Source organism: Mauremys reevesii, linkage group 1 (genome assembly GCF_016161935.1).
Source record: "Mauremys reevesii isolate NIE-2019 linkage group 1, ASM1616193v1, whole genome shotgun sequence".
Taxonomy (NCBI): domain Eukaryota; kingdom Metazoa; phylum Chordata; order Testudines; family Geoemydidae; genus Mauremys; species Mauremys reevesii.
In genome coordinates this window covers 203,733,738-203,746,411 of record NC_052623.1, presented here as the reverse complement: position 1 = coordinate 203,746,411, position 12,674 = coordinate 203,733,738, and the positions used below count along the sequence as shown (strand labels likewise).

The 12,674-nt window shown below is 42.5% G+C and overlaps 1 protein-coding gene across 3 annotated transcripts in view; it reads left to right on the top strand.

Annotated features, from left to right (window-relative positions):
• NME7 (NME/NM23 family member 7) overlaps positions 1 to 12,674 on the top strand; it is a 172,620-nt gene that overhangs the window by 142,824 nt on the left and 17,122 nt on the right. For 2 of the 3 annotated variants that reach the window (XM_039527483.1, XM_039527489.1), the window contains exon 11: positions 231 to 338. The exons of the other annotated variant lie outside the window; for it this stretch is intronic. In XM_039527483.1, the coding sequence (XP_039383417.1) occupies positions 231 to 338 (108 nt within the window). The remainder of the gene's footprint in view (positions 1 to 230; positions 339 to 12,674) is intronic. 3 annotated transcript variants of the gene reach the window in all.

Here is a 12,674-nt window from a genome sequence, read left to right as displayed (position 1 = left end):
TACACTAGATTCATGTCAGACTGTTTTCACCCTTCGGTTCCCATCCTGGTCATGGCTTTTCAGCCACACAATGCATACATGAAGTCCAAGTTGGAACTTACCTCTTAATTTTCATTTTTGGTATATTGTACATATATTAATCAACATACAATGAATTCTTTACTTGATGTGTGTTTGTACTGTCTATGATGTAACATGGCTATAAGGTTCATATTTAATATATTCAATAGGAAATAGCCCGTCACCTCCGACCTGGAACCCTGCGTGCCATCTTTGGTAAAAACAAGATTCAGAATGCTGTCCACTGTACAGATCTACCAGAGGATGGACTTTTGGAGGTAAGGTTCAGCAAATGTAAACCCTTTTTATAGCTGGTTTTTTTTAAATTAGAAAATAAACCTAGCACTTTCTGGAGCCAGGGCCAGCATTAGGCACCAGCATTCCAAGCACGGGCTTGGGGCGGCTCTTTTCAAGGGGTGACTATGTGTATCAATAGGTCTATTCTGTGCTTTATGTTAATTCTGTAATAAGTGTCTGGTTTCAGCTTTTAACATTTTCATTAAAATTCAATAAAAATTAAAAAGCTAGAATTAAAGAGAGCTCACTTCAGACAAAATACAACTGACAACGTATGAAACCAAAGCAAACACTATGAAACAGCAAACTATACAACCAAGCATAGCAGGAGAATTAAAGCCTTTTCTTTTTATGTACATGTGAATTTTGTACTAGATTTATTTATTTGGTGAATTTTGTTTTGTACAGCAAGTAGCAAAGTACTTATCCAGTAGGGCTTACACTTGGTCAGCTGACACAATTTTAAACACAATTTGTTCTTGTCTACACAGATTATGAAGTCATGCTTTAACATCATGTTGGTTAGCATGACTCACGGTCATGTTCTAACATGACCTCATTTTTTTTAGTGAAGGCTAGGTCCAGGGGTGAGAGGACAGTTCAGTGATTCATTCAATCAGTCATAGTGGTGTTTTTGTGATTTCAACACCTATCCACTGGGAGTTGGTTAAGGCATTGTTCTAGCCAGGTCTACACCTGGCTAGAGTTTTGTCAGCATAGCTCTGTTGGTCGGGGGAGCTATGCTGGCAAGCTATGCTGGTAAAACCCCTGTGTAGACACAGCTATACCAGAAGAATGCTTCTCTCAGCATAGCGAGTGTCATTCAGGGAGGTGGTGGTGTTATGCTAATGGAAAAATGCCTTCTGTTGGCATAAAAGCTGCATCTACATTAGGAGGTTTTGCTGGTATAGCTATACTGACAAAGCATGTGTAGTGTAGGCAAGGCCTAGAAAGTTGTACTCCATTAACTCAGAGGTCTCAAACATGTGGCGGCCCGCGGGGCTATTTCCTGCGGCCTGCTAAGCAGCCCGTGCCCGCCCCCCCCCGGCCTACCTCCAGGCCAGGGGTGGGCAAACTACAGCTGCAGGATTGCCCCCCTCGAGCCTCGCGCTGCTCCCTGAAGCGACTGGCATCATGTCCCCGTGGCCTGGGAGGGGGAGAAGCAGAGGGCTCCGTTCGTGTGTTGCCCTGGCTTCCAGGCACCGCCTCCCCCTCCCCCCCCCGCAGCTCCCATTGACCGGGAATGGGGAACGGGGCAGGGAAGGGGTGGGAAGATGCGGGGCCTCATGGAAGGGGTAGAGTGGGGGCAGGGCCGGGGGCAGCGAGGGTGTGTGTGTCAGTGATGCAGCCCTCAGGCCAATGAACTAGCCCTCATGTGGCCCTCGTGGTCATTTGAGTTTGAGACATCTGCATTAACTCTTCCAGTATAGTTAAAGTGGTGTGTACACGTACAGTACACATACCAGTTATGCCGGCATAAAAGTGCTTTTACTGATAGAACTCTTCCTATATATGGGAAGGGGAATAACTGTACTGCTATACTATGGCTTTGTCTTGGTATATCTGTAAAAAAGAAATAAAATATAAAAAAAATCAAACCTGTAACTGACTGTTATAACTTTCAAGTGTATACCAGCCCTAAGACAGCAAACTAATTTGTCATAAAGCACCAGTCAGTTATCAAATGGTAGCTGTTGGTCACTGCTTATGTGGGCTGGATTAGAACCGGTGACTAGAAATGAAAGTCTCCATGATAATACTAATGCTCTGGACCACCCAGCCATACATCAGTGAAATTTTTAACAAGCAGAGACTGAGTAGGGTATCATCCCACCCCCCCCAAGATTGGGGGGCGGCCAAAGCCTTAAATGATCAGCAGAGAAAGAGTTTAACCCCTGAGGATAAACCACCCAGTCTTGACAGGCATTTCAGTATATCTAGCAGACTTCCATGTACATTGTTAAACAACATGGCCCAGATTCACCAATGCACCCTGGCTGCTTTTCATGAAAGAAGTGGCACAAAGAAGCTGGACAATACTAGTGAATCTGGCCCTGCTTCTCCCCAATGAATTTTAAGGCTGAAGTTCTATCTCAGTGTTCTAATTGCATGAAGTCAAACACCACTGTCGTGATTGATGATGTCAATCCACAGTGCATTTACAGACTTGTGCATGCTTTTTCATAGCATGTTCATTCTTCTTTTGAGCATGTGCTTTGCAGTCCATAAACATTCCTCTTTTTCTAAATTACATTTTTATCATTGGTGCATTTGGCCCCACAACATGGCTTTGCAGCTGTCAATTGTTTCTCCTATGACAATTTAAGCTAAAGCAACAATAACGAAGACCATCAATTAATGTAATGAAACAGTGAATACGGCATTCTGATTCCTTGGCAAGCGGACATTGTTTTATAAATTACTAGAGCTTTTGGGTTCCTAGAATGCGTACATTTCTAACTCTTCTTTTTAATCTCCGTTTTGTAATTAACTGAAAACGCAGCTAAGCAGAAATAAAAAAGAACCTCTGAAGGGTTTTATGGTCCTAATACATACAGCCACTTCGCTTGTCATACCTGATGAAATAGTAGTGATGTAATACGCATTCGCTTGATCCTAGAGAAGGACTGCACTGAAAAGCTTATTGAGGATGAGATGGAGAGGGCTAGTACAAATTTCCTCATAGCAAATCCCCGAAGTCTCTGTCTTTGAATAGCACAGACTAGACCTTTATTGCTGTAATAATAATATTAATGTACCACTTTTCATCTCAAAATGCTTTAAATCTCTATATACTGTGCAGCCACTGCTGGAGTGGAGTGTAGCAACCAAATGACACACAACACAAGCAGGGGGAAATTTTGGTCAAGACTCTGAGGCAAACCACTGATCTTATGAAAAGTGCGATGGTGATGGGTTTTTTGTGTGTGGATAATTTAGCATTTTAATAATACATAATATCAAATATTTTGGGCCTCAGACTAGGTGAACTTCAGAGAGAGTGAATTCACTCTCCAGTAGGAAGACAGATTTGTGGGTCCCACTCATGGTTCCCTGTCACTATATAGTGAAGCTGGCAGGATCTAGTCAGTTTCATACGTTTCAATGGGAAATTTGCTTACGTTGCCACTATTATGATGCTGTAGACGTTGCTACCATGAAACCTTGGTGTGCCGTTGCTGGCTACTTGATTAGTTGAGAGAGAGACTGGACTAAATTCATCACTGGTATAACTCCATTAACTTTTATGGAATTATGCCAGAGATAAATTTGGCCTATTGTGTTCCCATCCAATATGAGAACAATCCCTTGTAATTCCAAACAGAGGAGAAACTTGACCCTAGCAGTCACTTTTCTACCTGAATAAAAGCAAGACCTTTTGGTGTAGAATTATTTCTGCACTGCATCATCTCCCTGGGATCCTTGTTTAGAAAATGAGCTCCCCAAATGCATGCCCCTCTACTCTGGCCACCAACAAGGCCCTGGCTTCTATAACCTGACAGTGTGCAAATTCCTGCACTCCATCCAGCTGAGAGAGGTGTGCTGAAGTGATCTGGGTACAGACACAGGAACTCCTGAGTTTCACCTCCAGCTCTGACCTGCGTGTGTCTGTCTGTCTCTCTATCTCTCGGCTGAGTCACTTCCAGAAGTTGTGTATCAAAATGTGAAAATCTTGTAGCAAAGTTTTCTGCTACATTTTTGGCAAAAAGTGAAATGTTAAGTGCAACCAAGACTTTGCAAAACAAACCACAAAACTAATGTTAAAAATAATGGTGGGAAAAATTTATGAGCTTTTATTTCATTTTTTTTGCCCTGCTTTATATAACTGCATTTTGTTTTGTGCTGACTCATTCCACCTCCTGGGTTCTGCCAGATTTTGCTGTTGGAACATAGGCTGCAAGCCCAGAGGCAGTAAGTCTGCCTGGAATGAGTTACCTGTAGCCCTTGGTCTGTCCGAGGGGTGGTCTGGAGCCAGCTATTGCTGTCCCAAAAGAAGGCAGGGCCAAACTGAGAGCATATGTGCTCATTCATCTCATAGCCCAGACTGCCAAGGAGCCCTAGCTTAGAGTCTGTCGTATTTGTTACATCTCACGTGCCCTTCCCTGACGAATCCCAGGAGGAGGCCTGGAATTACTTCAAGTCAAAGTTGCAGAAACTATTAGAAGCCTGCATCCCAAGAAAGGGGGGGAAATTCATAGAGAGGGGTTGTAGACCAAGCTGGATGAGCAAGCATTTCAGAGAGGTGATTAAGGAAAAGCAGAAAGCCAACAAGGAATGGAAGATGGGAGTGATCAGCAAGGAAAGCTACAGGAAGATCTGGGTGACCTTGTAAACTGGAGTAACAGTAATAGGATGAAATTTAATAGTGAAAAGTGCAAGGTCATGCATTTAGGGATTAACAACAAGAGCTATTGTTATAAGCTGGGGAGGCATCAGTTGGAAGTAACAGAGGAGGAGAAGGACCTCGAAGTATTGATTGATCACAGGATGACAATGAGCTGCCAATGTGATATGGCTGTGAAAAAAGCTAATGCGGTCTCGGGATGCATCAGACGAGATATTGCCAGTAGAGATGAGGAGGTGTTAGTACCGTTATACAAGGCACTGGTGAGACCTTATCTGGAATACTGTGTGCAGTTCTGGTCTCCCATGTTTAAGAAGGATGAATTCAAACTGGAACAGGTACAGAGAAGGGCTACTACGATGATCCGGGAATGGAAAACCTGTCATATGAAAGGAGACTCAACGAGCTTGGCTTGTTTAGCCTAACCAAAAGAAGGCTGAGGGGAGATATGATTGCTCTCTATAAATATATCAGAGGAATAAATACCTGGGAGGGAGAGGAATTGTTTAAACTCAGTACCAATGTGGACACAAGAACAAATGGATATAAACTGGACACTAGGAAGTTTAGATTTGAAATTAGACGAAGGTTTCTAACCATTAGAGGAGTGAAATTCTGGAACAGCCTTCCAAGAGGAGTATTGGGGGCAAAAGACATATCTGTCTTCAAGACTAAGCTTGATAAGTTTATGGAGGGGATGGTATAATGGGATAGCTTAATTTTGGCAATTAATTTGTCTTTGACTACTAGCAGTAAATATGCCCAGTGGCTTGTGATGGGATGTTAGATGGGTTGGGATTTGAGTTACTACAGAGAATTCTTTCCTGGGTGTCTGTCTGGTGAGTCTTGCCCACATGCTCAGGGTTTAGCTGATCGCCATATTTGGGGTCGGGAAGGAATTTTTCTCCAGGGTAGACTGGCAGAAGCCCTGGGGTTTTTTGCCTTCCTCTGCAGCATGGGGCACGGATCACTTGCTGGAAGATTCTCTGCACCTTGAAGTCTTTAAACCATGATTTGACGACTTAAGTGGCTCAGACACAGGTTTGATACAGAAGTGGGTGGGTGAGATTCTGTGGCCTGCATTGTGCAGGAGGTCAGTCCAGATGATCATAATGATCCCTTCTGGCCTTAAAGTCTATGATTCTTTGATTCTATTGCAAATATCCTGTGTGCACAAGGGACTCGGAAAGTGGCCTTCTGCTCTGGGAAGAGTAAATTTGTCCCAGTATGTATGTAAAAGGACAACTTTAATCCTATGTGTTATTGACCAAAGCAGGAGGAGGAGGATTACTCATTGGTTGTATTACCCTGGTACCTAGGGGTCCCAATCAAGATTGGGGCCCCATTGTGCTAGGCATTGTACAGGTACATAATGAGAGACAATCCATGCCCCAAAAACCTTACATTCTAAATAGACAAGACGGTCAGAGGGAGTATTGTTCCCATTTTGCAGATGGGAAAACTGCAAATCCCCAAATCCTAATACAGACTTGTGACATTTGCCCTTGTATAGCCAAACTGAGACAGAGAAGGGGCATGTGATTACCTGTCACCTTGTCCTTGGGCGTATGTGTTCAGTATTTGCTGAGTGGAAGAGACTGCTTTAGGCTGTGAGAGTGAGGAAGAACTTTTCTGCCTTGTGACAGGCTCTTCACCTGATATTTGAGTGCTCTTTAGTAGCAGGCTATCCTGATTTCAATAGGATTCATTTAGGTATTCCTGTTTCCACGTGTTGGTTATTTTAAGATCTCTCTTTCCAGCCTCTGCAAAATTACTAATCACCTCTGGTTAAAGAGTGACCTGAACTGGATTTGGAGAGTGTTATTTAGGGCAGTTGCTGTTCAGCTTGCCAGAGATAGAACAAAGTACTTCAACCTCTTTAAAAGAGAGACGGTAGTAGGTAACTGAGGGCTGCCGGATCTCAGGTCATTGAAGTTGATAGCAAATCTCTCACTGACTTGGATGATGCAGGATCCTGACTTAGTCCAAGGCCACTGGGGTGGAGCAGACTATGGCCTTCCTCCCACAAATAGCACCCCAGAGTTACAGGTGTGGACAATTGTAGACACAGGGAAAGCTGAGAGACCAACTAGATCCCAGGTGTTGCAACAAACATTATTATAAAATAACTTTTAGTCAAGTTTAATTCTGCACACCAACTTTTCATTGCTGCCTGGTAGTACTCTGTCTGTGAGGCTGAAAAATGAGGAAGCAGCTTTAAAAAAAAAAAAAAAAAAAAAAAAAAAAGTTCATTGTCACAGGCTCCCTGTAGTTTGACCCTGACCTCTTGGCTTCGTTCTGCAAACTACTCCACATTTTAGCCAGTCACTAAGCACGTCAGAGTTAATGATTAACTCTGGTGACTAAGTCAGGAGGGTGGAGTTGCAATTTAGCCTGAAACATTGGCCGTAATGAGAGTCAGCACACTTTCATTCATAAAATTATAACTTCTGTTTTTATTTCTGGTATAATTTGGGTGATGAGGGGTGCAGTTAAATCTGTCTAAAGTGCTCTTCACCTTGCTGGTTCAGGACCTTAATTATTCCTCTGTATATGTGTTTATATCTTTGCACGTTTGCATCAGTATATATTTACTGGTGATAACATACAGCAAGGAGTGGCTCCAAAGATTGACCTAAAAAGAAAAACTAGACCCAATTTTGCTGTCGATTACCTCTTTGAAGTCAAGGGGTAGCACCAATGTAACTGAGGGACATGAGCCATTTATGTGGTAATGTGCTAACCAGGGAATTTTTTGACAGGTAAAAAAGCTGAAACTAAATCTTGTTTTCCATACTGTAATAATCTAAATTTGTATCTCAACTTGCTTGTTAGCTTATGTGATATACAGCTTAGAGTACATTCCCAGACAAAAAACGTAGCTTCTTTAAAAGTAAGGTTGCTGAACTGTAAAATAGTTACAAAAAATACATACCAAGACTGTACGACTAATAAAACTAAGTGTTTAAATGTATGTTAATACTCAGCTAAGGTGATGTAGATAAGAATGTAACTTTTACGGTTCATGCAGTCTTAAAGAAACCTAGACATGCCAACAATCAAGCATTCAGAAATATCCAACAGCCCTTAACTCTGCCCACTGATGAGAAGGAGAGAGCCATTGACAAACATATCACATAACTTTGAGTTACACAAAGTTCACGAATTAAGTATTTTAGTTTGAGGTGGGAGTGAGAAGAAGCGCTAGGACTGGGGGTCGGGACCCCTCAGGGGGTCATGAGGTTATTACCTGAGGGGTCGCAAGCTGTCAGCCACTACCCCAGACCCCGCTTTGCATCCAGCATTTATAATGGTGTTTAATATATAAAAATGTTTTTAATTTATACGGGAGGGTCGACTCAGAGGCTTGCTATGTGAAAGGGGTCACCAGTACAAAAGTTTGAGAACCACTGCGCTAGGATCTAGATGCAGACTGGGATCAACCTTTCAAAAAGTTCAGGGCAAAGTTAGCTTCTTGGTGAAGGTTCGGCTTCAGATAGGAAGTTTGGATCTTGATATGGATTGAAATGCAAAGCACATGCCTGCCTTTTGAGAGCATTCAGACTCACAGTTCGGGTTTGAGCCCTTCTACACACATTGAGTAATATTTTCAAAAACATTTAACTCCCATTTTCAAAAATGTAGTTATGGAGAGCCAGATTTTCAAACATATTTAGGCACCTAAAGAAGCAGATAGGTGCCTAGTGGGATTTTCAAAAGGGCCTTGGTGCCTAACTCCTATTAAAAACATTGGGAGTTAGGTGCCTAGGTGCTTTTGAAAATCCCACTAGGCATCTATCGGCTTCTATAAGTGCCTAAATACCTTTGAAAATCTGGCCCTTAGTCTGTCTATAATCAGTGAATGTGTAACAGCAAACTACATGAACAGTGCACTTTGAAGTCTACTCTACATGCACATTCTATCTGAAAAACACTAGCATTTTTGGTCCTGATCCTGTAAGGTGATTCTGAGTGTCCTCTGCTCCCACTGACTTCAGAGGGTGTCAGGGATGCTCAGCACTTTGCTTAATAGGGCCCTTAGTTGTCAAGTTACACAGCTATTATCCAAAAATACCTTGCTATTTAATATTTGTATATAACTAAGACACATCTTCAACTTCGTAAAAGGCCAGATTCTGCTTTCATATTCAGTGAACCCCTGACATTTGAGTTATTTTGTAATTTTTAAGATTCATTAAAGCTTTTGCCACAAACCCAACTTGAGTAAAATCCTCTTACATGAATAACTATGATATGAATAGTACTATTCAATACCTAACTTTTCCCAAAACGTATATTCCCCAGATTCTTGTCAGAAGGGTAAAGAGACAAGCTTTCTAAAGGGGGTTTGCTCAGGAGTCTGTATAATTAGCAGTCTTTTTGAAAAACTGCCGTGTTAGACCCGCAGACCAGTACTGCAGCTTTTATGTCTCAGGCTGTCACCAAACCGGTATAGTACAAGTAGTTAGTATTTTATGAACAATTGCATAAGGGATTTTTGTAAAGTACGTCTCTCTGGAGCTAGTTCATGCAAATCTGGGGCCGTTGGCCATTCCATTGAGACTCACGCTTTTGTGTCAGAGCATCTCTCCACCACCTGCTCTAAACTCCTATCTGTGGCATCTGAAGGGATTCAGCTTCTCGTGGCTTGTCCATGCTAGGAAAATCACTAGCCATATTAGAGACGCTGGTAGCAATGATGCAAGTATGTCCATGCTAAGACATGCATCAGAGCAGGTTGTCTGGGTCTGAGTAAAAACATCTCAACCTTGTGTAAAAAAATTAGCTTATATGCTCTTGCTACCGCGGGTGCAGCTTCTGTAATAAGGCTGCTAATTTTTCTAGTGTAGACATGTGGACAGGACCATGGTGGTGGTGAGAGTATGCTCAGAAGTGATCTGAGTGTAAAGGAAGTTTAGGAGGACAGTGGGTGGAAATTTCCAGTTTAACCAAGAAGAAGAGGGGTAGAATCTGTGGTATGCTGCAGCCAGTGCCATGATTATAAAAGGGAGATGTCCTTATTCATCATGGGGTTCCAGGCATCTCAGAGCTCTGCCAACATGAAAGAGCTCATACCGCACAGTATTGGAGTGTGATCAGTAAATAATACACTAGCATGAGTGCCCCTACTGTCCATAATCTCCTGTAGCTGCAGGTTTGGCAACATAATCTGAAGCAGCCTGTCAGCCTCTTTGTTAGAGTTTGTAGGAGCATTAGCTGAATAGTATCACAGTTACCCCTGCTCTCCATGTTGAGTTTACATTTTTCCAAATGTACATTTTTCCAGCCTCAGAGCTGCCTAAAATGGGGATTGTGCTGGCTTCCTCCACAGCCTCCCATTCACCCTCTCTCCACCTCACTCCAGTCACAGTTGACTCATCAGAGAGTTAATTGTGTTTCTCTTTGGTTGGTGAGCTTGGGTAGGAAGACATGGGATTTTTCATTGTCTCAAGCAGGTTTTCAGCCTGGATTTGAACACAGCCTCCTCAATCCCTGTCTGTGCCTCTGTTCCTCCCTGTCCTCACCCCATACTTAAGGTTTCTGGCAGGCATGTAAATGACCTCTTGAAGTGGGATGCCTTGATTTCATACAGTGGTGTTCTTCATTTGTCCACTGAGAGAGCCATTTATTACAGTGTTTTCTATCTTTAATTTCAAGTATGCCCTGAGATCCCCAATTGTGGGGCTGGGTATTGACAATCTACATGAATCTTTGCTACTGACAAATAACCTTTCTTTCTCTTGCCCAGCATCACAGCAATGAAACTAAATGACTTGGTTAAATGGCTTAGAAACAATAAGTAACACCATTTAGTTATACAAATTGCTTACAATTGCTTGATAGACAGTGGGATACACAGATACAATTGTTATCAAGGTTCAGACAGCAGAAATTCAGCTAATTGTGATCCAACTTTATAGAAATTGAAGGTACCACCTTTTACCGTGATCATCTCATAAGCTGAGCACTGTCGGGCTGGACAGGTACGTTGTGGACGTTCCATAGATGACTCTCATCAAGTAGGTCCTACAGGTCATGTTGTTGGAGATTCAAAGGAAGCATTGATCCCTCGGAGTCAATACTTAAACTAATACTGCAATATGGTTGTCACAGTCAGGGGTGCAATCCAGAGCAGTGAGGGGTCGGGTCATCACTTGCTCTGTAACCTTGGTTGCCTCACAGTGCTTTGCTGTTGTAGCTCCTAAACTGGGTCGCTCACAACCAGCCCACCAACATATGCAGGTTATGCCCCAAGTGTTTGTGTGCTAGACAGCCCTGAGTCATCAGCTCTGACCCCAGCAGCCTGTCTCCAGCCCTGCTCTGGCTTCCACCAGCCTTGGTCACTACTTGCAGGGTGATCCCAACAGACTGCCAGTCCCAAATTACCCCAGAACTGTGTGCCCTGAGGTAATAGTAGGGTCATCTGTTCCTCTAAAGAGACAAAAACACATCACATCTTATTAACTTACCTGTGGTGAATACATCCTTTCCTTTAAACACCACACTGAGTTGGTTTATAGCAGGAGTTGGCAACCTTTCAGAAGTGCTGGGCTGAGTCTTCATTTATTCACTCTAATTTAAGGTTTTGCGTGCCAGTAATACATTTTAACGTTTTTAGAAGGTCTCTTTCTATAAGTCTATAATATATAACTAAACTATTGTTGTATGTAAAGTAAACAAGGTTTTTAAAATGTTTAAGAAGCTTCATTTAAAATTAAATTAAAATGCAGAGCCCCTCAGACCAGTGGCCAGGACCTGGGCAGTGTGAGTGCCACTGAAAATCAGCTCGCGTGCCACCTTTGGCACCCATGCCATAGGTTGCCTACCCCTGGTTTATAGCAAAATAAAACATTTATTAACAATAGGACATAAGTTAAGTGATGCTAAGTGAAAGTAATAAAGTTAGAAAAGAGTTACAAGCAAATAAAAGTGAAAACACTCGTCTAAAACTTAATCTAGCAAGATACAGGCTTTGTTCAAGGTGGTTCCTTTCACCAGTCATTCTTCTTCCCAGCCAGGGCTGACTTTCCGTCAGTCAGGACCTTCCACTAAACTACAAGGTGCTGTTTCCCTTGTTGTCTTAGGGGGAATGATGTTTGCTTCTGCAGGTTTCTCACCTATATTTAATTCCAGAAACTTCAATCTCCCAAAGCTCAATGACTTTGTTTCATGAGGCAGGATGATGATGTCATTCTGTTCTTCCCTTCCTGTGCACTGACCATCCCCCCTGTGTGATTCCCATGTAAATGGGGCTTCCATTGTTTCTCATTCCACCAGGCTTTATTTACGTAGGAGACAGGTACATAGGAGATAGCTGTGACATCCCCTCCTGTCTGGACAGACCGTACAGCCTCATATCAATGAGTAGTCATAATTCCTTATATAATGTTAGTACATACATTTCACAATGATGTTAATCACCAATGTGTCATTAACTTTCAGGAAAGACCTCACTCGATACACTTGTATAACACAATAATATTGTACGCAATCAGTGAATTCAGTTGCTTATCGCTTGAAGTTCAGCCCCCCACCCTCCATCTTTATAGATCAGTAAACCTTTGAAAGGGATTCTTTTGAAAAGTAAAACCCAGACCAAGCTTCTCTCTCCTACTGGCTGTAGACATGCTTCTCCCCCCCCGCCCACCCCGTTATCTGGCATGCCAATGCACCTTCATTGTCTTTGCCTGATGGCCAAGCTGGTGCAGACATGTTGACCCCCAGCCACCTTGTGAGCTTTGGTTCTGTTTACCATATATGTAAATTGCAGTCCTATTGTCTCTGGTCAACCCTGCCTCATTTTTATTCAAAACCTGGGCAGATTTGTTTACCAACTCCCACTGCATGCCTGGCTTGAACACATTTTAGTTATAATTCCAGCATATATTCATAACTCTTAGTACCCATCACGTACATACGTCACACAAGAGTATTAATGATCAGTGAGTTATTAGTATTCAAATGGTACCTC